The 25,980-nt window shown below is 37.6% G+C and overlaps 1 protein-coding gene across 5 annotated transcripts; it reads left to right on the top strand.

The window, feature by feature from the left end:
- Positions 1 to 25,468, top strand: SECISBP2 (SECIS binding protein 2). 5 transcript variants are annotated; one of them, XM_050912728.1, is made up of 18 exons: positions 1 to 392; positions 1,152 to 1,205; positions 2,258 to 2,450; positions 4,475 to 4,601; positions 5,019 to 5,242; positions 6,332 to 6,419; positions 8,830 to 8,954; positions 9,509 to 9,667; positions 12,575 to 12,676; positions 14,453 to 14,575; positions 15,784 to 15,916; positions 18,601 to 18,770; positions 20,295 to 20,433; positions 20,891 to 21,020; positions 22,790 to 23,010; positions 23,747 to 23,901; positions 24,347 to 24,548; positions 24,879 to 25,468. In XM_050912728.1, the coding sequence occupies exons 1-18, from the start codon at positions 214 to 216 to the stop codon at positions 24,986 to 24,988; spliced, it is 2,634 nt and encodes an 877-aa protein (XP_050768685.1). In that variant the 5' UTR covers positions 1 to 213; the 3' UTR covers positions 24,989 to 25,468. The 5 variants fall into 5 exon arrangements, with proteins under 5 accessions (XP_050768685.1, XP_050768683.1, XP_050768687.1 ...); XM_050912726.1 differs by having other exon boundaries at positions 4,472 to 4,601; XM_050912730.1 differs by lacking the exon at positions 1,152 to 1,205 and having other exon boundaries at positions 1 to 344; positions 4,472 to 4,601.
- The last annotated feature ends 512 nt before the right edge of the window (positions 25,469 to 25,980 follow it).

The following is a 25,980-nucleotide window of genomic DNA, read 5'->3' as shown; positions in this document are numbered from 1 at the left end:
TTCATGATAAATGTAGGTATTAAAGGAAATAACCTTCCAGAACAGTCACGTTTCTCCTAGCATTCCCTGGTTTTGTTTCACCCTCTTCCTCCATTTCCTGTTGGTGACCTTTGTTGTTTTGCATGTTTTGTTAGAAGAGAGCAAACTAACACTTTCCTGTGACAGCTAAGCTCACAAGGATGAGTATTTTTCACTTAAAACATTAATCTCCAAATGTATGTAGCCAAAAAACGTTTTGTTTCTCAGGGCATCAAGTTGTCAGCAGAGGTCAAACCGTTTGTTCCAAAACATGCAGCGGTAACTGTGGCATGGTCAGAACCCTCAGAAGCATGTGTCTTTCCTAGGTACTTAACTACATGCTACCCATTTGTTCAGGAACCATCTTTGGATAAGTATGTATATTTTCTGAATCTTATTTCTTGGGGGATTTTAACCTTCCAGTTTCAGACATTGAATACTCTTATGAAGTGAAAGCTCTGATGCGTTAATATTCTAACTGTAGAAACGCTTGTGCGTTGTCTTCATGATTTAGTTTTTTGCATTTATGTTCTTTAAGCATATATCTGGTACCTTGTCTCTTGCTCCCAAGGGCCTGTATTGTGACAGAGCATTAAGAAGGATTTGTTCATCTGTAACGATTGCTTGTTTGTGCTTTGGAAGGAGCTGAATCCAGTCCTTGGGTGAAAGAACGGTTGTGTTATGACAAGGCTGGGGTAAATATAGTCATGTAAAAGGAGGAGGAAGATCCTCCAAGAAGGTTTCTCATGCTGTAAAACATTTAAATAATGTGTGGGGCTCCTCCTGGATCTCCTCTCCACAACCTGTGCATCCCCAGAAAGGCAGTTTTAGTAAGAATACTACAGGTTTCTAAAAGTTTTTTTCTAATAAGGCTTGGAAAAAAGGCATTCGTGGTAAACTTATAAAAGTATTGTTAACCCCAGAGCAAGCTAGAAAAAAGCCTACATAGCAGGATAGGAAATAATCGAGTCTTGTAAGAATCTTGTGATGTTACATAGTTCTCCAGTTGCTTCTCAGCTTCTCTAAGCATTGGATTAACTTTGCAATTACTGCAAAGTTATTGGTGCGTCCAAACAAGTTCAGTTAGAGCCTTAGTGAACACATTCATTGTAGGCCTTCATTCTGTCCTACAGGAAATCTCAGTATTTTCAACCCATTTTGATTTGTAACGGAAATTTAACAGTGAGGTGAGTATGGCCTGATCTATGCATTAGAAAAAACACAGCATTAGCATTAAATCAATTAGCATTTAAAAAAAAAAACAACCAGCAGACAGCAGCAATATTCTGATGAATGTTTTGCCTTGTTGGGACTAAGCCATAGTTACATTTTTGACTCTCATTTGTTTCTTTTCTGCTCTGTGTGTAAACTATGATTTTAAGAGTTTTTTTGATTACAGTCTGTCAGAATTGCAACAGACAGTAAGAAATGTGTTATCTGAAGGCTCTTGTTCTGATGGGAAAGTTTCTCTGTTTGTCATTATATACCCAAGATTCAGAGGTTGGCCACTTCATCGTGAACAGCTTTAAAAACTAAATGCAACTTTCTTAAGTTGAGAAATTTCCTTTCTCCCTAATCAAATTTGGATCTCAGCATATAGTTTCTGTACAAAGTGTAGGAGGAAATTGGAAGGGAACTTTGAGTATACATTTGAAGGAAAAAGGCATGCCCCAGGCATGTTGTGTTTTCATGAACTGTGATGGTTAAATGCAGGTCAGTTAATTATTATTGTAGAATTCTGTAATGTATTTCATACATCTCTTATACCACATAAGATGGTATACTCCTGCTTTGTTATGGCATTTTAAGACAGGTTTTACTCTTTAATGTTTGTATTTTTGCAGTCAAGTATGTAATGTATGTCATGTAGTTACACTGTGCTTTTGGTTTGTTTCACAAGAAAAAGCCTACCGAAAATAAGTACGGAGAATCTTGATAACCTTAAACAGAAATGAGGATTGTAATTGCAAAGCAGACTAGTTTTGAAACTTGGAAACAGATAACAACTGTGTTTTCAAATATTTGCCAAACTGCATGTTTTCCCCAAACAAAATTATTTTTAAAGCAGTGAGTAAATACTTAATTGAAATAACATGGAATAGTTTTCTTTTGAAATGTAGCTTTCTTGTTAAACAAATTCTTCTAGCCAAGGAGTGATATGTTTATCTAGGCAACAAGTATATGCTGAAAATTTGCCCCGGGATGACTTTTCATCTCTTTCTCAATGTCCGTCACATAGTGTTCTGGGAGATCCTGCCTTCCGTGAATACTCCAGCTGCTCTTACTCACCTGATGTTGTTTCAAATGTATATCCAGTAGCTGGCTCACAATATCATTCTAACAACTCAACACACTATAATGGTTCAGGAATAGTCAGTGAATCTGCTGGGCAAACGTATCCAATCAGACAAGAAAGTAAGAATCTTTCAAAGGTGAGCAAATACATGTTTTTTAAAAATGAAACTCTTATTTTAAATCAATCTTTCTAAATGTTTGGTTCATTTTTTAAAGTGAATAATCACTCTGTGTTCTTGTAGTGATAATGAATGGCATTTAAAGAGGATGGTAGTAATGTGCCCAACTTCAGATTTCAGAAAAGTTCATGGAATTCTACAGTTCAAATTAATACAGTTTTTCAGGCAGTATTTTTGGAAGATGAGGGGAGTTTAATTCTTTTTCCTCAGAAGGCAGCATCTGGGGGAAAAAAAAAAGGTGACCATTCCATCTGTGAATTATACTTTCCTTTGTTCACTGTTTGGGCTTGGGGGGGGGAGGGAGGAAGGGCTTTTTTTGAGCCCAGCGGCAGCTTCCATGAACCTGAGTTAAGAGAGATCTGGTGGCTGTGATCAGCTATGTGGCTGATAAGTGATGAGACCACATCTGTCATTGAAGGATTTCTAAGACATGCTACAGGTAGAAAACAATCCAGAAGAAAGTAGGAACTTGTGTTGGTGCGGAGAGGGAAGAAAGGTTCATGTTAGAAATGTTCTCTTTCAATCAAAAGTAAAACAGATATTCAGTAAACATCTTCTGTCATTTTTTGTGTGTACCTGTTTGGGGATAAATTTCCTGAAACTTGGATAATATTTTCAGACAAAAAACAGACAAACTCCTCAAAATATAAAAATCAGGAAAAAAATCAAATGTATTATTAACCCATTTCCCTCTGTGGTCAGATATTGTGTCCCTTGGATTTGTAAGGCTGTTGTTGTTTCCAACAGGTTGAAGTAATCTGTTTTCCAGTCACATCCTTCTGGTGGACCTTACTCCCTAGGCAGAGACCTGGTAACTTCACTGTGGTCAAGCCTGTGTAGAGGAAGTTTTAAGATTAGGTCCTAAGCATGCATTACTAGACATAAGATACAAAGGCTAGAGACCTAAAATTAGTAGTTTTCTTGCTGAGAGAAAAATTAAACACTGAAGCTGCCTGGGGAGATGATTAGCTCAGCGTTAGCACAGGTGATATAATATGAAGAAACTTAGTTTAGCTTCCGGGAGTAGTTCTGTGATCTTTGTAGCGGCTTGGGCTGAGCTGTGTACTGTTTGACAGTCTTTTTGTCATTGTTCCCTGTCATTTATTTTTTTGTGAGCTTGAAGAGAAATGATTGGTCTTTGCAGCTTTGCATTAATTTGATCACATCGCCTAAAGCTTTAACAATTTAGCTTTGGAGGTCAGGAAATGCGTTGTCCTCCCACCCAAGAAAGTAATGTTGCTGCCAGATGTACTTTGAATTTAGTCCAGCATCCTGTAATCAGAAAGAGTTAAACCACTTGTCTAGGTTGATACAGGGTACTTTGCATAGATGCAGGCCTAGTGCTTGTTCCTTGCCTGCCATACTGATTCCTGAGACCAGCTCTGCCACGCTGTGTTTCTTGCGAGAATCACAAGGCTTTCAGGACTTTACAGTATAGGTGAATGTGTTTCCTTTACTGGGATCATACAGGTGTATCTTTTCTAGTTACTTTCTGTCTGCTCCAAGTTTTTTGGATGTTGTGACATCAGTCTTGCCTAGTTTTGCCCATAATGCGTAGTTTAGACAAAATATTGCAATGCTTTTAAGATTTTAGCCCTGTTCTAGAAGAAACTCAGTTTTAGAAAACCAGACTGGATGATTTAAGACCAAACAACTTTAAACTATTGGAAATGCTCTGATTAATGAGATGTTAAAAGTACAGTTGTCTAGAAACACATTGAATAATCCCTCTTGCTTGGGCTGTAATATGGGCTAAAAATGACACAGTTAACAAGGTAGATAAAATTAAATAACAAATCCCTAACTGGCTGTTCCTGTTTTTATTGATTATTTGTGGTTATGGTATACTAACTATTTATGTTGTATTAACTTGATGGTCAGGCTCCAGATGCAGAGGTAGTTAACTGCAACTCAAGGCAAACTTGATGACTTTACAAAGTTCAAGTAAAATCAACTAAATATGTCACAAATACTTGCAGCAGAGGAGATCAAAAGAGGGTGAGAGAAAATTAGACAAGAAAAGGCATGATGGAGATGACTCTTCTGTCAGAATTGTGAGCAGGACTTCGTTCCAGACCTCCGCATACAGCAGAGATTCTGTGAAGCCAGGTACAAATGCGCTGTTTGGTTAGAAATACATCGAATAGACATAAAATGGTTAACTGTGGTATAGCCTCCAGCTTGTGATCATGTTTCTAAATCTAGAATAATTAAGGAACAGGATTTCTTTTCTGTGTAACTTTTTGATAAGGGGTGGTGACTTACATCTTTTTGCTGATTGAACAGATTCATGTAAACTGATATGAAAAACTTCCTAAGCAAGCATCTGAATTTACAGTTGCTTATTGAGTCAGTGTTGTGTAGATACGTTGGTTATAATTGCTAGGTTGTTTTTTTAATATGAGCTATGTGTAACGATAGTTTTTGTGACGATTACTGTAGTTATGTCAACTAATGTACTGTAAAACATACCTAGAAATGATCACAAGCAAGTTTAATTATTTAGACTTTACATGCTTTATTCAGACAGGTTCAATAAAACTACAAACAAGAAGTCAACTCAAACTGCAAAAACAGAGTGTCTTCCTGTACCTGCTCTTGAAGCTACCATTCTGGATTGCCAGAAGTCACAGAGTTTGGGAAGCAGTGAGATACTGAATGTACAGCACAAAAGTGGACCAATATATTCAGCAGAAAGTAACATTACGTGCCCTAGTCAACCACAGATGTCTCTCTTGTTGAACACAGAGGTTAGCTGATGCTTTCATGTTACAGAACTCATAAAAATAAAACTTGTCTAAAGTTCAGGCATTTCTGAATGCAAGTATTTTGCATTCAGTGTGGTAGTTTAAGACCTGTTAAGTACCTTGCAAGCAAGGAGTTTCAGAGCTAGAGGTTTTATGGTTCTTTCTGTAGATGGTGGTTTCAGTGCTGGCTGTCTCCTCTTTTACCTTTCTCACTATTCTTGTCTGTGCTGCCAGTAGATAGGGGAAAGCCTAGTCCTGTTAGAATTTAGATTGGTACTGCTATGGTCTAGACTGCTAGCTTGCCTATACAGAGCACATAGGTTCCTGAGGTTTCTTAACAGCTTCTTGTTTTCTCTCTTGCCTGGAAATAATAGGTAAGCAGTCACTTATCCAATAGTTTTGACAGATTTAAAAAAAAGAAAGTCTGGAATATTGTGCTTAATTGCTTTGTGCTAAAGGACAAAAATAAGAAACTGAATTCCAGAAGGAGGAAAAATACTGTTGAGACGTAAGCATTTAACTTTATTCTTTTTCTTGATTTCCTTGGTTCCCTGTTTGTTAGTAAGTACAATACTGACACATTCAGCAGTATGTCACCTATATTGAATCAGAGTTTTCAACAATGATTAAAGATGAATAATTTTGAAGGATCCAAACAGTATATTTCCAGTGCCTCTGAGTGGAAAACTGCCTGTGATGGAAAAAAGACCTTTCTGCTGTCACTTGAGTTTCCTTTTTCATTGCTACTTTGAATTTGATGATGGACTTTGTTTTTAATGTACTTGGAACATTAAAACTTTTTCTTGTTCGTTTTTAGAATCATTGTTTGGATGCTTTTGTAAAACGTAAGAAGGCATCATCTTGCTTATACAAGAGTGGAGAGGCATCTGCATATATTTTGTAATGCTATAGGGTCAAAATGATGGTTCCACTAAGAAAAGCAACAAAAAAAAGTCAAGCTACAAAATTCCCTACACCTTTATCTGTGTGCGAGTTGAGGATTTTTTAATTTATGGGGTTTTTTACGTTTACCTCTGTTTAGGTCAGTGATTTTAATCCTACTTTTATGATACCTGACTGTCTGTTTTACAGGAAGATACTTCTGCGGAAAGCAAAGCTTCATCAAAAACTTTAGATGAAACAGTAGCCAGCTTAATTCCGTGTTCATTTGATGGTAGAGGTAAGTGCTCCAGACACAAATTATTTGCCTGTATTTTAACTGCTTGCATCTTATCAATTTGGAAAACTAAAGTGTTCTGAGGAGCTGTTGATGTGTAAAGTAAAAAAGGAATTAAACAGCAAGCTCATTACAAAAGAAAAAGAAACAAACAAACAAAGCTGTATCAGTTTCTTTCAAATGAGATGACCACTTATAGCTCATTCTTGCTTATAGATTTCATCAGCAGATCAAAACTAGGATTATCTTCTTTTTCTGTTGTTTCATTGGTTCTCAAGGGCAAATGTTCCTGTAGTTGCCTCCCATGTTGTTGAAGAGGAGAGAAAGTAATGCACATTGATTATTGGAAGTCTGTTAAGTCATTTTCAGATTTTTTTCGAGAATAAATGAGAGGTAAATATTTGATCAGTCTTGATAAGCAGATTTGTTTTAAATAGCTGGCAGTCTAGAGTCTAGTGTGTACCTAAAAATTACTCTGTGGCATGTGTTATTTCTGTCAAGTCTGTTAAACAAAGAAGGATAGCTATGGAGAACTGTGATGCTGAAATATCCCCTTTTTTTGTTTTGTTTACCTGTTGTCTGGCTGTGAGGATGCAGATTTATTTTTTTTTTTTTAAATTGCCACAAACTGTCAAGTGGCTAGTTTCAAGTAAGTATTTAAATTTAATTCAAATACTTAAATCCAGAATTGTGTGAGAAAAGATTCTGTTCAGCAGAACTCTGTCTTGGCAGCGTCATGCATTATGCATTGAATTGTCGAAGTGCCTCTCACTGGATTTCTGTGTATACACAGACATGCACCAGTCTGGACAGTTCAGTCCTTATCTTCCCACTGACTTCAGTAAGGATTCAGAAAGGACAGGTTAATCTGCTGAAGTGCTGTGAAGGGCGCTCTAAAGATAAAGTTATTCCAGAAACTTTGAAGTCATCTGGTAATGTTTTTTTCCTCAAACGCTATCCTCAGTTCCTATCCCCCAGAATAAAGTAGCAGTTTGTGGAGGGTTGACCTTGGCTGGCAGCCGGACTCCCACCCGGCTGCTCTCTCTCTCTCCCTCCTCAGCAGGACAGGAGGAGAAAATAAGGTAAAAAAGCTTGTGGGTCAAGATAAGGACGGGGAAATTGCTCACCAGTCGCCCATCAAGGGCAAAGCAGACTCAACTAGGTGAACATTAATTTGTTGCCAATTAGAAATAGGGTAGGGTGGTGAGAAATAAAAAGAAAACTAAAACCACTTTCCCCCACCCTCTCTTCTTCCCAGGCTCGTCTTCACTCCTTCATCCCCGACTCTTCTACCTCCTCCCTGCCCTGAGCAGCACAGGGGGATGGGGGTTGTGGTCAGTTCATAACAGTTCCTCTCTGCCGCTCCTTCCTCTGCAGGGCTGCAGGGTGACAGCCTGCTCCACCATGGTCTTCTCCAGGGGCTGCAGGGGAATCTCTGCTCCAGCACCCGGAGCACCTCCTTGCCCTCCTTCTTCACTGACCTTGGTGTCTGCAGGGTGGTTTCTCTCACTTTTTTTCTTACCCTTCCCTCTCACAACTCTTGCACAGTGTTTTTTACCCTTTCTTAAATATGTATCACATAGGTGCCACCAGCATCGCTGATGGGCTCAGCCGTGTCTGGCAGTGGGTCTGTTTTGGAGCTGGCTGGGGCTGGCAGTGTCCATCTTCTCACAGAGGCCACCCCTGGAGCCCCCCCCTCCCCGACAGGCCCCCCCCCCCCCCCCCAAACCTTGCCATGTAAACCCATTATGCTGTTTAATTGTTCAATGAAAGTTTTCCTCATTCTTAAAGAAAAATCTAGATTTTGTTCTGTATTTGCTGGGTGTTAGGAGTATTTACAAAATTAATTAAGTGTGAGTTCTTTCAAAACATTGATACCTCTGAGTGGTAGTGGGTGAAATTCTTACACACTGAGGCACATTAGGAAGTCTTTCAGCTGGTACATATGTCTGTAAAAGTGGGAAGTTTTTAGAAAGTAGAAAATACTGATGTAGCCTTGTACGTGAAAGCTGTATGACTGAGTGGGATAGGTATTAAAGGAACTTTGTATATAAATGTAGCAGAAGTTCATTATTTTAAAGAAAAATAGCTTAGAAAATGAGCATAGAATTATTTGTATGTAGTTAGTATGACACAGTATAGATTTCCAATTATAATTTAATTGGGCTAAACGTATGTATATAGTGCTGGACAATATATGGAGCAGTTAGAATTCTAGAAAGCTTTCTGGAGAAATGAAATGTGTAAGTGAGTGTCTTATTTCAGTCCTTCCTCAGAAGTAATATGGCTTTCTGCTGTATTTGCTAGTCCTTGATTAATTCATTACTGATCCTTTTGAATATTTGAGAAATATTTTTGAGACATCTTTGTATATCACTTTTTTCCCCATCGGTACTTCCTGAAACACCTGCAGATGGCTCTGCTCAGCCACATGTGTCTTGGGCCATGGTACTTTCACAGCCCCCAAAGAAAATTGTGTCATCACCAGCATCTGAAGGTCTTTCTGGAGGCAAAGGGAAGCAGGATAGTGAAGCAAAGGTACTTGAGAATTGTCTGCTCTACAGTAATTTCTGTCACTGTGTGATTGTGTCTCTTGATGTGAGACATTGCCATTTTTTGCCTAGGCTCGGTACAGTGTCCACTTCTAATGTGGCTTTTAAGAAGTAATACAAAGTTACCTTGCCCTTATTAGAATTTTTCTTCTCTTGTAGTGGAAAAGAATAACAAGATGTCAAAAAAAAGTGCTACTCCAACAACACGAACTTCCAACTTTTAGGCTGGACTTTTTTCAAATTCCTGACCCTCAGAATGAGACATGAAACGTGGAACTCTTGCCTTATTTGGGTGGATGTTTCCTACTGAAATCTCAGTAGTCCCGATACATTCTCATAACCGTGTAGTGTGCTTCAAGTGAAGAGTTTTTGCAGTAGCTCTGAATTTCTAAGAGATCTTGAATTTTCCTTGTCCACTTAAAGTCCTAGCCTGGATTAAGATACCCTCTGGTTGTATAAGTGTGGTCACTTGCATTTATTTTGGTAGGTGGTATTGAAATAAATCAATTTCTAATGGTCACGCCTCGTGATTTTTTTCAGCAGTCAGAAACAAAAAATGACGCTAGTGAAACTGAGCCTGAAGAAGGGTCAGAAAAGAAGAAAAAAAAGAAGAAAAAGAAGAAAAAAACAAAGTCACCCACTGATGTAGAGAAACCTCAAAATGAATCTACTACAATACAGGAACCACCAAGGATTGAGGTACAGTGAAGAGGTTTTTGTTGTTGTTCTTTTAAATGTTACGAGTGTATTGGAAGACCAGATGTTAACACAACTTTGTACAAATTTAAGTTCAGATCCCATTTGTAGAGGATATTGGTTCAGGTCCATTTCAGTTGAGAAGTTTGTCAGAAGTTACTGGTAGGGAACAGTTGTGCCTTTTGATTTATCATGTATTCAGTGAGCACAGAGGAGTGCAGAGGAGACTTAGGAGCAAATTTGGAATGACGCATCTGAATGTCTGGATATTAACAGGTAACAATAAAAGTCAAATTTCCTAAATTAAAAATAGTCAGTAGTAACTGTTGCAGAAAGCAAAGTGCATAAGGGACGGGGAATATTCTGGGTACCGTAGTGTGCCGCAATTTCAAAGAGTGTGGTACTGGTATTACAGTTCTACCCATCTTCACATCTGGAAGCAATTTCTGTGTAACACAGTTGTCAATGCTTACATTCATGATTGCTAATTCCAGGTTTTTTTACAAATTCATATAGCTGTAATATGCATATAAGTATTTTGATACTTTTGTGTATCAGTATCGTGAGGGCTTTAGACTCTCCCACGTTAGAGAATTGTTGTATGGTCCATGGTTTAACAGTGCTTCATTGAAAGCCCAATACTCTACTATGTACATGTGTTGATTTATATGTTCGATCTAGTGTACGTAATGTTCAGTCTGTGAAATGACAGCATAAAGAAGCCTTCCTATCTGGCTTCTGTTCTGTACGTTTTAACACAGAACATGGAGCAGAACTTGGCTACACGTTATTTTCATTTTGTGGTTCGTTGTCCTGGAATGACACAAGAGATGACTGTTTACAGACCTCTTTGTTAGAGTAGAATCAAAGATCTGCAGGTTCTTTCCCTCATGAGACCGTCCCAATTTTTACTATATGCTACCATACAATGTCTGACCTGTGAATGACTTATTGTCTAAACAGAAGGAGAATGGCAGGAGTCACGGAAAATAGTAGGAAGGTAACGGGACTATTGAAGACAAAAATGAAAAAAAAAAGGCATAGAATCATGGAACAGGACATACGCATTGCACTGAAATCCATGATATGGATGCTGCATCTGTTGTGGCAGTGGGGGACAGCTTTCAGACCCTCCTGGTTTGCTGGGAATGCTTGTGTGCTCATGAGTTTGAAAAATGGGTGAGACGCTTGTATGATGCTCTTGAAATAGAAGAGCATGAAAGGATCATACACAGGGAACTTCTGGGCACCTAGGAGATCTAAGAAGGTTCTGCTATGTGCAGCAGCTCACTGGAACAATATATTGGATTGCTTACTAGTTTTATGACAGTCACTCATTTATAGACACTGTTAATGAGCATAAATGGATGCATTTGGGGAAAAGTGATCCTGTTTTTCCATACGCATTGATAGGTCCTGAGCTAGGTATATTCCCTGAGGGGAAAAAAAATTGAAGCTGCTATTGGTAATCAGGTCAGTGCTGGTAGTACTGGTCAAACATGCAAACAGTGGTGGGAATTATTAGGAAAATAGAAAAGAAAATGGATTATAATAATACATAAATCCAAGACATGTCCGATCTAAATATAGTGTGGATTTTGTTTTCTTGTGTTTCCCCCACTCTTTAAAAAAATATACGTACTTGAACTAAAGAAGATAGACAAAAGGCTCCAAAAATGATCAAAGATGTGGAGCAATTTCTGTTGGAGGCAAGACTGAATAAACTAGGACTTCTCAGTCTGTAAAATAGATGGCTAAGTGGGAATCAGAAGTGACAAGGAGATGAAAAGGAAATTATTTGATCTTTCTCCTAATTTTGTTTGATGTCCTCTGGTTCTTATAGGTGATGAGTTAAAAGCAAATATAAGGAGATGTAACGTCACACTTGAGTGCTAGATTTTAATTTTTCATTTTGCTACAGGATGTTGCAAATGCCAGAAATTTATTTGAATTCAAGAAGCGATTGGACAGACTGAAATAATTTATTCTAGTGAGGGCTATTTAAATGCGAAAGTACTAATTCTGGTTCAAGCTGTCCCTGAGCTGGAAGAGCGTGTTTGTGAAACATTTTTCCCTTTCTTGCAGTTGTCTTTTGGCGTACTTCCAAGCTTCTTTAAAAATAATTCATTGACTGAGGTGTGTCTGTCCTTATGCTAGAGCTTCCTAGCTTGGGCTGTTTAAATGAAGTCTTTTGCGCTGCAGAAGAAGTGTTGGTGTGTTCAGTAGTATTGTATCACAGCTAAAAAGGCCTCTCAGAAAGTGGGAGGAGAAGCAATTGAATGAAAACCAAGCTGGTGGATCAGGATCATTATGATTGAGATAGTGGATATAAGTGTGGAGCAAGCTCCAGCCTGTCTGCACTTAGTTGATCCGGAGTCTGGATACTATATCCTCTGCTAATAAAATTTACTCTTGTGTCTAAGGCTACATAATCACTTGAGTGATTTATCTGTTTATTTCCATACTGTAGTCAAGAGTTATTACCCTTTTGCCTGCCCTTTTTGTTCTTCACTACTCACATGTTTAAGGCAGAATTGCACAGCTGGAGACTCTACTGGAAGAAGAGGGAGGTTGTTTGCAAGGCTGTTAAATGATCTGAGAAACACTCCTTTAGGAGCCATTTACCTCTAATTATTTGTATCAGCTGACAGCAATAACAAGCTGCTGTTGGAAGCATTTATCTTGTAAACTCTTTCAGCCCTGAATTAGCTGCCACATAGATGACTTAACCATTGTAGCGCTGATTCTAGTTGGTGGCACTGCACTTGGCTTCTGAATTTTTGTGCAGTGAAACAAATTATGATGAATGTTTGATAAGCAGGGAGAAAATAATTTGAATGTAGGAAAATCAGTTTTGAGAATATGGACTTGATAGTTCTTACAAAGTAACTTTCTGATTTGTTTGTTTAGGATGCTGAGGAGTTTCCTGATCTGGCAGCTGCTTCTGATAGGAGAAACAGGCTAGGATCTCAGAAATCATCGTTTACTCCTGCTGTCAGAAAGCAGTCTGAAGTAAGTAATCTTATGACATAATGTGAATGTTAAGAAAATAAATACGAAAAGACTGCAAGTTTTAAATGAGACTAAAGGTGGATTCTTTTGACTAAATGTAGATGCTTATGATGTGGGACTCTGCCCATGGCAATCCCCTTAGGTACTCTGTGGTCAGTGAAGAGATACTCACTGTATTTAGTAGATTCATATCATTCCAAAGGAGATACCTTTTGGTCTCTGAACTGCTGCCTCAACTCTGGGCTACTAATTCCGATATAGATACCTGTGTTGCAGACACTCAAAGTTAGTTGAGATGAATTGTGTTTATGTGGTTTATTTTCCTACAGGTAGTGTTCTAGTTTAATTTTGCATTTCGTAAAAATAATACTAAGACTCTTTCAATTTCTGCCTTTGCTGTTTGTTCATACAATCAAATTTTAAGGGTATCTGAACAGTGTAACACTTCGTTCTCAAGCTGAGCAAGGGTAGGAATTTGAGTCTAATATCAGTTATAAATCCAAGCTTTTTTTTTTTTTTTTTACGTGAGTGAAATAAATCCCGAGGATTAATTTGGAAATTCATTCAATATGGGAATGAATCCCAAACATAAATCAGAAGGATTGGAAATGTGATTGCTCTTGCAAAGCAAATAACATAAATAATAAAGGTGAAAATCCCAGTTTCTGTTTCTTTGAAACTAGTTTTGCTGCTAGAAATTTTTGTCCTTTGTTTTGTTTCACTGTGGATGTTAGTGGTTTTAAAAAAAAAAAAAAAAACAAAACACAAAAAACCAAAACCCTTGTTTGCTTTGTTTGAGGCATGAGGAATGAGCAGCAAAAGGCACTGTAATTGCTCAAACCAGATTTGTTATAACAAAAGTGCTATACAGACTTGCACGTCAAATGAGAGAAGCCTTTTAGCTTTGTAGGCGTAAGTGGGATATAACCTCTTAAAGCTTATGTAAGTTGTAGAGACATGTGATCATTAAGCCACTCATACTCCTCTGTGACAAATATTTGAAGATGAAGCTGCCTTGCTGTTTTTTTCTTCCAAATCTGAAAAAAAAAAAAGGAAATCATGAGTCTGATTAAGTAGTATGGCAGCCACTAAATGATCGCACTTTTAGAAGGCCACAATAAGGTCTTCCCAGAGCCTTCTCTTCTCCAGGCTGAACAACCGCAGCTCTTTCCGCCTTTTATCATAGGAGAGGTGTTCCAGACCTCTGACCATTTTTGTGGGCCTCCTCTGGACCTGCTCTAACAGGTCCATGTCTTTCTTGTGCTGGGGACCCCAGAACTGCCACAGGACTCCAGGTGGGGACACACGAGGGGAGTAGAGGGGGAGAATCACCTCCGTCGTTCTGCTGGCCACACTTCTTTTTACGCAGCCCAGGATAGAATTGCCTTTCTGGGCTGCAAGTGCACATTGTCGGCTCATGTCCAGTTTTTCATCTACCAGCATCCCCAAGTCCTTCTCTGCAGGGCTGCTCTCAATCCCATCATCCTCCAGTCTGTATTGATACCAGAGATTGCCTCAACCCAGGTGCAGGACCTTGCATTTCACCTTTTTGAACGTCATGAGGTTCACACAGGCCCACTCCTCAAGCCTGTCAAGGTCACTCTGGATGGCATCCCTTCCCTGAAGCATATCAACTGTACTGCTCAGTTTGGTGTCATTCACAAACTTCCTGAGGGTGCACTCAATCCCACTGTCTATGTTCCATTTGAATTTTTTCCATGTGTCTTTAAATATTTTCTCTTCCTCCTTGTCACCTTTTGTCTCTGAATTTCAAAGATCCATCTCCCTGAAGAGCCTTGGGATAGTCGGTCTCCCGCACTGGATGGAACTGCCAAGGTGGTGGAGGGACTGTCAGGGAAGCAAGCTTCATCTTCTATATTAGAAAGAAAGAAAATGCAGGTAAATGAATTCATGTTTGAAAAGAAGTTTACAACTCAAAATGACAAAGGAGATTAGCGTATTTAAATAAAAGACTAAGTCCAAGCTCATCTGCAATTGTATTCATACTTTGTCATTCATACTTTGAGAAGAGTGACAAGATTGTCTTGATTAGAAGGACTCAGTGGTAGTAATTGCTAGCCCCCAGTTTGTGATACCCTGTTAGGGAAAAATACTAGCTTTTCATTAATGTCTGTGAGTTTCAGATATCAAGAATTTTTCTTTTACTTGTCTTATTTGATCATGGCATAAATCCAGTCCAAACTGATTGTCTTAAGGAGCTGGGAACCTCTTAAAAGCGGTTCTGCCAGATTAAGACAAGGAGGCAAGGAGATCCACTTAGCTTGAGGCAAGAAGGAGAAATACAGAGCAACAGTGGGGTCAGTAAGTAGTTCCATGTTGGTGAGTAGGTTCTGGCATAGCTCAGATGCAAGATGAGATCCTAGGCTCAGAAGGAGGAGGTCACATTCCTTAACCCTGTTGTAACAGAAGCTATAATGAATTGATCCTCCAGGATAAGACTTCTAAAAGTACAAAATTTGTGAGTAACTTCCTTAGCATGTTCTGCCATTGTAATTTGCCCTTTCGTAGTCTTTGCTAGACTGTTTATTTGTAATCTTTTTATATTCTGAATCATTAAATGTGGTGCCAAGTGTGGGACAGTGCTTTTGCCTTCTCTTCAAAGCAGACAGAAAGATTACTGCTTATGAGGAGGTGGTGCTTAAAGATTATGACCTCTCTTTTTAATAAGACATTGAAGATAATGATATATGTGTATTGCAATCACATACCCTGGAAGATTCACAGAGTAGTTTTTCTGTATTTTGAACAGAACTTTCAATTCTGGTAAGCCTTTTTTCTTTTTGAAAGATAGGTGGCAGTCTGACCAAAGTGGGAGCCTGACATAAAGCACCTCCTTTATTAAAGACTTTATACTTTTATGCTTTATCCCAGTAGCTATGCAAAAGCTATTTGGACTGTTTCTGATTTTTTTATTTTTCACATTAAATTTGATGTGTAATTAAAGACCAAAATCATTTCATTGAATCAAGTTAAAAATTGAAAGTATCACGTGTGAAGATGTCAAGAGTATATTACACACCATACAAAATAACAGTCTTTGCATTCTGAAATGTAGAGCATTATTAATTGGTACTGAACTTGTTCAGGAAACATCCAGGGGCAGTGGTAAGAAGAGTCAAATTCCCGTGCAGTTGGATTTGGGTGGCATGCTGGCAGTCTTGGAGCAGAAGCAGCAAACAGAGAAGTCAAAACAGTCTTCTAAACCTGTGGTGTTTTCAGGTATTGGTTATGATGAAATTTCCTTTCTTTCAACTTGAGTTGTTTTTAAGTGTTCAAATGTTAAATGTAGCCTGATTTCTGATCTGTAATGATCTCTGAATGTGCAGGCAGGAGCACAGTTCACAAGATACAAGAGAAAAATGAAGGTTCTTTTAAAAAAAATTTTAAACAGCATGGCAATCTGAATTGTTTGGAGGAAGACTTGGGGAAAGAAAAATCTGCAGGACAATGATTTGTAAAAGAATACCTTCTATAAATGAGAGGTGATTGAAATTTAGCTTTGACGAAAATGCTAATGTTTCTGGAGGTTTTTGCTTTGTCTTAAACATGTGTGTTACTGTTGTGACGTGAACCTGCAGGAAGGGGCTACACAGTAACAAGGCTTTCTTAAGCTCCTCTGATGCTAGAAATCCTAGGGCTGTAACTTGAGTGAAAAAGCTCCTTTGCAAACACAGGCATTATATGAGAGTCAATCAGCCCAAGCCAAAGGATGAGTTCTGCCATGCCTGATAGTTGTGAAATAATTGCTGTTAACAAAATGCTAGGTTTTGGTGATGGAGAGAATCTTTCAAACCTTGTGGATGCATAACCAGGAAGCAGAAACAAGTAGCTCAGTGTCTTTTTCATTGTAGGTCAAAATTTAGTCTTGGCTATGTTAGTGCAGTATATTTTGCAAAAGGAAACATGATGTTTCCTAGAATTTAATGATGGTAAAATTTCTCTCCTTATTTCAGTAAAGAATTTTTTAAAAAATTATTTCAGAAAGAGAGCTAATCACAAGAGAATTCATCTCATGTTGTTTAATATAATAGCTGAGCTTTTAAATAAAAAGCTCAAAATACCGAGCATCAATGGGATTTTCCTTCACTAACTGAGAGAACTTTTAAGATGCTTTTTTAAATTCTTTTTCTGCAGTTGATCTCTTTTTCATTTGAGTCAGTCAAACTCACTGCTGCAGAGGTGCTAATAACCAGTTTTGTTTCTATGAAACATACAGCGCATGGATTGGCAAGTAGATAGTGGAGCACAAAGGTATGGGTCACAGTACCTGTTTTCTAACATGAAATTGCCTGTGTCTGCATCTGCTGCAGAAGAGAAGTTGATGTATCATGTTTGTATCCTGGAAGTATAAGGCAGATGTTACCTGAGCTTTATACTTTTTTTTAACATTCAGCGTACCCATTAAATTGGTGTGCAAATACCAAAATGTAACTTTAGTTTGTGAAGTGGCATTGTGCTGACCTCTGTAACCAGAAGAGAAGCACAGTGAACAAGAATGGCAAGGAGTGTGACTGTAGACAAAGTTACTTTATTCCACTTACTACTTCATTTGGTAAATAAAGTTACTTTATTCCACTTACTACTTCATTTGGTAAATAATGGATGGATGGAACAGCATAGTAAAGCACTAATTATTTGAATTTAAATAATGTTTTGGAAATGCATCAGTCGTGCAAAATGACACAGACTGTTAAAGCCATCAAGTTCTGGAACCTCAGAACTCTGTGAATTTGAAATGAAGACGTGATGTACACAGTGAAGGGAATGTCATGTGTCTGCAGGATGTATACTTATGAATTGTTTCAAATCCAGCTTCAATTCGTGTAGCCACCTATGCTAACATACTGCACAACATTCTTGGCAGTGTTCTCAATTTGCCTTTGTTACACAGAGCCAAAAGAGAAAAGTTGTGGTTAGCAGTTTTATGAAGTAAACTGTTTATGCTAATAGTACTGTATGTAGCGTTGGAGGATCAGCACATAAATACTTTGGAAGCAGTAAATGAAGATGGCTTAAGACAAGCTGCCAGAAGCTTTGCCTGTTTTTTAGGGGAGAGAGGTTGCCTGAGGCACAAAGGTGTCAAGCTGGTTCCACTGATACTTACATCATCCTCTTCATTGACTTGATAATGTAACCTGGTTTGTATCTCAGGTAGCTGAAGTTTGACAAAGTGCTCTCACAGGATACAGCAATTCCTACTGATAGTGAGTTGAAAAGGGAGAGTAGTTTTTAGGGTGTGAGGTCATGGTTTGGAAGGTCCAGGTTCAGTGACCTGGCCAGTCATTTAAAGCTTCTGTGCCCTAAACCCTCTGAAAAGTGCAAGTAAAGTAGGCATCTCCTGAGAGCTGTGCTGGTTAAGCAAAAGAGACTTAGCTGTAGCTTTGCATTACTCATTACCCATCTGCAAATGAACTTCATCTAACTTCATTAAGGTGTAACAAATGGTAGGAGTAAGTGCTCCAGATTATTTACAGCAATTAAATCTAAAATCTGTAATACTGCAACTCAGTATTTATCTTAACACAGTACAGAATCTGTGGAGGAGGAAATGCCGTTACCGTGAAACATGGAGATTCCTGAAGGTTTACTAAGCCAGCGTGGTGTGGTGTTGAAGGTAGCTTGGAGTGCAGTGTTTTGCCAAATTCTGCTTTTGAGAGTTCAGGGACAGAGCTTGTGATTCTAGGTGTGTAATAAAAGTAGAGGACGTGTCAGTCTGTTGGGAGGAGTATCTTTATTAAATAACATTGTTTAATAACACAGGACTGCCTGTAAATTTTCTTAATAGCAACACAACACAAATTTAATATGTGCATACTAGTCCTAATCCAGTCATTAAACTTGCATTGGATTCTAGTTTAGGTATTTGTTATAGTTGTCTGATGCAGACTTGTTTTTTATCTCAGTTGGTGGTGCCATACCATTGCTTTCTAAAGAACCTGCTACAGCCACAAAAAGTCACCGGTTAAACCAAGGAAAGATGCCTCATAACCCTTTGGATTCCAGCGCTCCTTTGGTAAAGAAAGGGAAACAGAGAGAAGTCCCTAAAGCAAAGAGACCAACACCTCTTAAAAAGGTGCTCATATTTTTACCTTAAATAGTACAATATAGGCTAATGTAATTTCAGTATTACTCTGTGAGTCTGTTAAACCTTCTGGTATGGAGACCTGCATCTCAGCGTCCACTTGTCTAAATTGAATTTTAGCTTTCCTTGGTTTAAAAAAGGGGGTGGGGAGAAGAGGGGAGTCTTGCTAAATAGCATATACAAATTCCCCAAAAATGTATTTTCTCACTGAAATCACTTGATAGCTGAAGAAGTGCTACTACAAAAGTGTCCACACATCATTGGCACAGGGGACATGCAAAGAAATCTTATTTGGTTTGGACAAGATATGCTTGTTTGCAGGACTGGGGAGAATGGATCGAACAAAGGTAGCATTTAATATTTCTGTGCTCTTGCAAGCCAGAACTTTAGCTGATTCTGCAGCAACTAGTGTTAGATCCACCTGGCAGTTTCTTTTGTATCTTCCCTCTTTGCCCATTCATGTTGCTTCCTGTCATGTCTTCTATAGAGAGGATTTTGAGATACCACTCCATCGCTAGGTCACTTTTTGGTCTAGAACAATTCTTACAGAGTTAGTGAAGGTAGTTTAATGGTCGTTCTGTGCTGCTTAATTTAATTTGAGAACTGTACAATATAAACAACATATAACCTATAACACACTCTGCGGGGTGATACTAATTACTGTGTCTTCTGGCTGTTCTATCTTCATGCCATCTATTTTCCAAAGTAAGTTTGAGAAGACAAAGATTGCTTTGTCTGTGTAATATCTGTGTTCTGAGTATGGTAGGGAGCTTACTTTTGTTCTTTGTTCATCTTTGACAAATGCAAATGGAGAAATTTGCTTTTGCAATTAGATTCTGTGGTATAATTAATTACAAATTTTGGGTGGATTAGCTGAGCTACTGGTCATATATACAATTAGTGCTTCTTAGCAGCTATGAAAGCAGAGAAGGAAGATGAGTTTCAGGAAACTTGACTATTGCTTTCACCTACGGTAGCATGTTCGGATCCAGCATGTGTCCTACTTTCCTTCCTTCCATGTACCATACGGCTTAGCTATCCATGGTAATTTCTTCTCTTTTTCTTCAACTAGCAAATTCAGAGACTGAATCAAGATTTTTTTAACAGGGGGATAAGGGGGAAGAGTAACTGTGCATATATATATATGTATTTAAGTGTTTGGCTGAATTGGTACAAATTGACAGTCTGAAGAAGAAAAGTAGAGGGAGATTTTTTCACCTGCTTCTCTGCATTGAGGCAATTGGTCCGTTTAACTTCAGTTCTGCCCTTATAGTTGAGTCCTAGTAATTATTTTCTCCACCCAGACACTGGTAATCAAGGAAAAAGTCCTTTTCTGTGTAGATTTAGGGAATATCTTTTCTTCTTTTTATGTGCAAATTAAAAAAACCCCAAATGTTGTAAACTTTGAATGATAGTGCCAAACTTCTTTATGAATGGTCAGTATGTAAACAGTAAGAGAAACTGCTTTGTTATCTATGTGGCATTGAATTGATTTGGGTTTTATATATATTTTAGATTATTCTGAAGGAAAGAGAACAACGAAAACAGCAACACCTGTTAGAACAGACAGCAGTACCAAAAGATGAAGATAATATTTGTCAGTCTGCAGAAAATATTACTGAAGATGAAACGCTTCTACAGCAGAGTCAAGCAGGTATCTTTCAAGAGAGGCCTATAATACAGTATGTAGATGGAGATTTGAGAGTGAGCAAACTTAGTGCTTTCAAAAATGTGTACCAAATACTGCCAAATGAAAACTAACTTCAGAATTTTCTAAGATTCAGCTTGGACTTATCTAGAGTTTAAAGTGTGCCAAAGCTGATAGTCGATGTAGGTGAGTAATTGGGATTCTGATTACTGTTCCACACTTTTATGCCTGTTGGATTTATTATATGTTGTAATGAGAGTCCCTGCATCTCTCTGGCAATTTGTTTAAGAAGAGGTATAATAATAAAAACTAAGAGATAAAAAAATTTATGACCTGTTGCCCTACTACCACAGACTGTTGTAATACTGAAGTAATGACTCTTCAAGAGATACTTGACAAGTTAGTCTCTTCACAATGCTTTTTGGACTGTCTTTTCATTGAAATATCTTTATTTACATGATAGCTGTTCCTGTAATGCAAGTTGCTGATGGGTTTCTGGCGAACACAGGGATCAAGGAATCTACAGAAGGTTCTATGACTTCAAAGCAGCTAACCTCCAATCTTCCAAAAATCCATAGTAGGAATTTTAGAGAGTAAGTATTGATTGTATATCTGTTTTTCCACAGTACCACCGATATGGCATTTTTCAAACAACATACTTCAATTGCATTCTGTGCTACACTAATTAGAGTTTAGACTGAAGGTTCTAATTTTTTTTTTTTTCAGTTTTTCTGTAAGGTGACACACAAACAAAGAAATTATATCCAGAGAAGAAGTAGTCTGTGCATTGTTGTAATTCTCACTTCAAAATGCATGTTCCTTGAAGGAAGAAAAAGATCAGAAATTCATTAGAGACTAAGGAAGGAAAAGGAGCTGCTGTTAAAGTACCTTATTTTAAATAAATAGAGTACCAGCTCAATATTTAAGACAAAGAGTAGTACTTAGTATTTTACTAAAAATTACTTATTTTTAGTGTGTTCTTTGGTTTTCTGCTGCCAAGCCAAATGGCAAAAATTTAAAGAATGTGACTAGCCAGGTGATATTTTCATGTTGTGGCTAGGCAGAGAAATAAAGGGAAGATTTATGGGTTATTATGTGCAAACACTTTTAGTTTTGTTTAAATGTGTAGATGTGTATACATGTTTCCTTATAAAAGAAGAAATAGTCATTACTCTGTGTGAAGAAGTCAGAGATCCAGTCATGACAGTTTAAAACAGTTACTTTAGGTAAGCAGTGTTTTAACTTTTAGTTTTCCTCCCATAAAGGCACCACTGACCTTTTTGCAGTTAATGTTATAGTAACAGTTAATATTGATACACCCATTCTTTATCTTCCTCATGCCATGTGTTAGCTCTAGTTTAACTTTTAATTGCATTAAAAATTACTTAATTTGTGTCTATGCAACACTGTTTTACTGAAAGCACAGTTTGGGTTGAATATGTACTGGGCAACTCAGTCCTACCTATTATAGGATGTAGAGCATTCAGCAAAGCTTGGAATATTTTGTGTCTTTAGATTAGATTTTCAGTGTTTTAGTAGACTTGTCTTTGAGACTTAGTGAAATCAACTGGAAATAGTAAATAAAAACTTAATATAGATCTTGTGATCTCTTCTCATAATCTTATGTGAATTTGCCACTTGGCATCTTTCTGTTTGTGCAGTTGAGATATCTTTAGTTTTTCTCTTTGAGACCCTTCTTTACTGAATGATTCTTTGTGTAAAAGATGGGGGGGGGGGGGAAATTATTTGGAACCCTGTTCTTTCCCAGGGAATACTAGAAGGATGAAGCACATCCATTTTTATCCTTTCCTTATGAACACCACAAGGCTGTAGTCTGATAAGTGAAATAGGATGACAGACAAAAAATAAGAAACTGGGGAGGAGGAATTTGATCCAGATTTCCATCTTTGTTATAAGTAGCCTTGTATTTATAGAAATAAATTAGAATTTTATACTTTGGTTGCTGTACTTTGATTTATATAGGTCAAAATAAATGCCTTCAGAAAAATGCTTCAATAGAAAAACATACGTACATATATATTTATTGTTATAAAATATATAGAGAGGTTTATTGTGTGTGTGTGTGTGTGTGTGTTTTTAGTATAGTTTCATAGGGGAGCCAGATACCACAAGTAACAAAACTTACTCTGTAAGTTCTCAGCCACTGAAGAAAATCTTAAGTAAATTTTTGTTTTCATGTATATAACAACTGTGTTTAGAGTGGAAATAGAAAAAAAGACAAACACAAAGACATAGAATAGAAGGTAAACTGTTTATATTTTACATATTTTACATATTACATATTTGTGTTACATATTTGTAATTTTAGAGTTTTTAACATTTAATTGATTCTTTCTTCCAGTTATTGCAGCCAGGTACTTAGTAAAGAAGTTGACAGTTGTGTGACAGATCTCTTAAAAGAACTGGTTCGTTTCCAAGATCGCTTGTATCAGAAAGACCCAGTGAAGGCCAAGATAAAACGCAGGCTTGTTATGGGTCTTAGAGAAGTTTTGAAACATCTGAAGCTGAAAAAACTGAAGTGTGTCATCATCTCTCCTAACTGTGAAAAGATTCAGTCAAAGGGTAAATAAGTTTAAAAGAAAATATGTTTGTTTAATAAATGTAAAAAAGCAGACTCAGTATACTGGCAGTAGTATTATTATTGGAGGAACTTACTTGAGTAGCGTTTGAAATCCAGTCATATACAGATGCCTTCCTTCTTCAGATTGTTTACTGCTGTGCAGCTGAAGCGTGAGCTGAGTCACGACTATCTGGGGTGGGGGAAGTTATCTGAAACAACTATCTGTTTAGTCATCGATTTGCAGTGCAGCTGCACAAAAGATTGCACTGGCACAGCTGAGAAGAGACAAAGGTTACAGATGCCAGCTGTGCCACCACAAGAAGTCCTGCTCTATCAGTCTGTTTTAGGCCACAGATTGACAATAAGTTGTCAGTGATAGTTTGTTTAAAATTTGTAATTATTGTCATTACTTTCTATTAACTTCTAAATAATTTCTTAGCAGCTGGGTCGTTTTTTTGATACTAGATTAGACTATGCTACACATATAACAAAATACGGAATAGTAGCAGTCTAAGGATACTGCTAATTAAGAATTAAGAAAAAAATGTCAAATTCTCCTTTAAAAATGGAGATCCAATGCTATTGTTGAGATCCATGTATTTTTTCCTATAAACTCTTGTAATTTCAAAATGCACCCATAATCTTGGGGTATTTTTTGCCATCTTTTAACAGTACTGTCCTTTAGTTATAATCAGCTTGAATAGTGTCATTCTTTGCTAATTCTATTGTCTGCTCCAGGTGGATTGGATGAGACTTTACACAACATTATCGACTGTGCCTGTGAACAGAATATCCCATTTGTTTTTGCCCTTAATCGCAAGGCCCTAGGCCGCTGTGTGAACAAAGCAGTGCCTGTGAGTGTGGTGGGAGTTTTTAGCTATGATGGGGCTCAGGTAAGCTGAAATATGTAGGTCCATGGTTTTGTTTAGCTTTACTTTTTACCTGTAAAGGGGAAAAAAAAAATACTCTGACTTTAAGGTTTCGTTTGTTTGTTTTGCTTTTGCACACTTACACTCTTTATCCCAGGTCAGTGGCTTATACGAAAAACTGATTTTAGAAGTACAGCCACTCAGCACTGTTCAAAAAAGTAGCTTGGCCATCTCTTCCTGACATCCTCTCCATCTAGATCTCTTTCCAAAATTTTTTTTCCAAGAGAATTGGTGTTTTTATAAATGCTTGTAAATGGTTTGGTTTTCATGTCTTTATACATACTTAGCTGCTCAACTTTTATATATGAACATATATGTTCTGAATAAGGAATATTCATTACCTATTTTCATGGAGGTGTTAAAACTTACTATATGATTTAAGCTCTACTGATATTTTGTATTTCCATAGGACCATTTTCATAGAATGGTACAACTGACAACAGAGGCCAGGAAGGCCTACAAAGATATGATAGCAGCTTTAGAGGAAGAATCTGAAGGAGGACTAAGAGAAACCCAACCCAGCATCTTAACCACTGAATATGAAAAAAAAGGCTTATCAGAAACTGGTAAAACATCTTCCAAGGACTCTGATGAGGATGTACCAAATTATAGTGAGTATTTACTGACTTGGTTTTGATTCAGTTTTCATTCAAAGTGCTCTTCAGTTCTACCATTTTCACTGAAACAAATGACATCTGGCACTTTAGTGGTTAGTAAGGGGGGAAATTCTGCTTTTCTGTAATTTTCCCCCCACCCTCCTAATTTTATAAACCTGGCGTGGTGTACACGCCAACATACCCATGTGCCAACTTATCTCAGCACTTACTTTTGAGGAGGAAGTAGAGAATCAGTGTGACTTTTCAATTTAAGATTTTCATCAAGTATTATACAGTAACCTGTTTGTTGTTGTTGTTTTTTATTTTTATTCTAATATTCCCTAGTTAAAATCTGGAAGAGAAAACTTGAAGAAGAGTATAACCCATATGCACTGGAACTGGAAAAGAGTGCAGCTGCTGACATGGTGATAGTGAATTCGGAAGAGCATGAGTAAATCCAGATCCAATTCCATTGGGCTTTTAATTTTACTTTTTTTTAGACCCCTAGGAACAGGGTAGCAAAATTAAAATAATTTAAGAAATATCTGAAGTCAGCTAAATAAACTGTTCTGAATCCCTTTAAGCAAAATACACACTGGAGCACAGGAGGCACTGGCTAATGCTTTTACGTTCTCTGTATTTGGCTGATTACTATAGCAGCTGACAACAGCAAATGGTCTAAGCCCCAAACCACTTGAAATGGCGTGGCATACTTCAATGGTTTTATGGACTAGCATTGATTTGTTAGTGATACAATATACCAAAAGAGCTTGCTAGGAAGATAATTTTATTTGGGAAGAGATTCCACGAGCCAGAAGGTTGGGGCTTGTGGGGAGTTGCGTTTTATTTTTAACTCTTGTTTAAAGAACTTCAACTGTTTTTTGATTGTGGGTTTGTTTTTGGTTTTTACTTTTAAATAAACCTGCTCAGGTGGGCAGGCTGGCATCAATGTCACTTTCTTCCAGTCAGCAAGAAATTAATTTTGGGCAGGCTGCTTGATTGAAACTAATTAAGGAAGGCCATGATGACAAAGTTCCCAGTTACCTCTTCTGTGTGATATTTTGTTCTTCTGGGATCGTACAGCAGGTGTAAAGGAGAGAGCATGGACTACAAAGGTCTGCAATTCCTGAAGTGAAAATGCGCTGTTTAGAAATTTTATAAAGTTGATTAAGTGTACAATGATGATGCTTCTGCTGCTACTGATACTAGTTAACCATAGGTCCTGCTTTGAAGTTAGAGGATATTGAAGGACAGCAAATGTGCCAGCCTGCTGTCCTATCTGTACCTTCTCCATGCCGACAGACTCCTCATTCCTTCAGTTTGGGGTTGTGTCGGTACATATATGTAAGAGTTTTTGATCAATCTCAGTTTGTATCTAAGGTAGGGAAAATTTTTATCTTATAGGAAATAAAATTTTTATCTTATAGGAAATAAAACTGATATAGGA

The sequence above is a fragment of the Gymnogyps californianus genome, chromosome Z (genome assembly GCF_018139145.2).
Source record: "Gymnogyps californianus isolate 813 chromosome Z, ASM1813914v2, whole genome shotgun sequence".
In the NCBI taxonomy this organism is placed as follows: Eukaryota; Metazoa; Chordata; class Aves; order Accipitriformes; family Cathartidae; genus Gymnogyps; species Gymnogyps californianus.
This window is presented reverse-complemented; position numbering and strand designations above follow the sequence as displayed.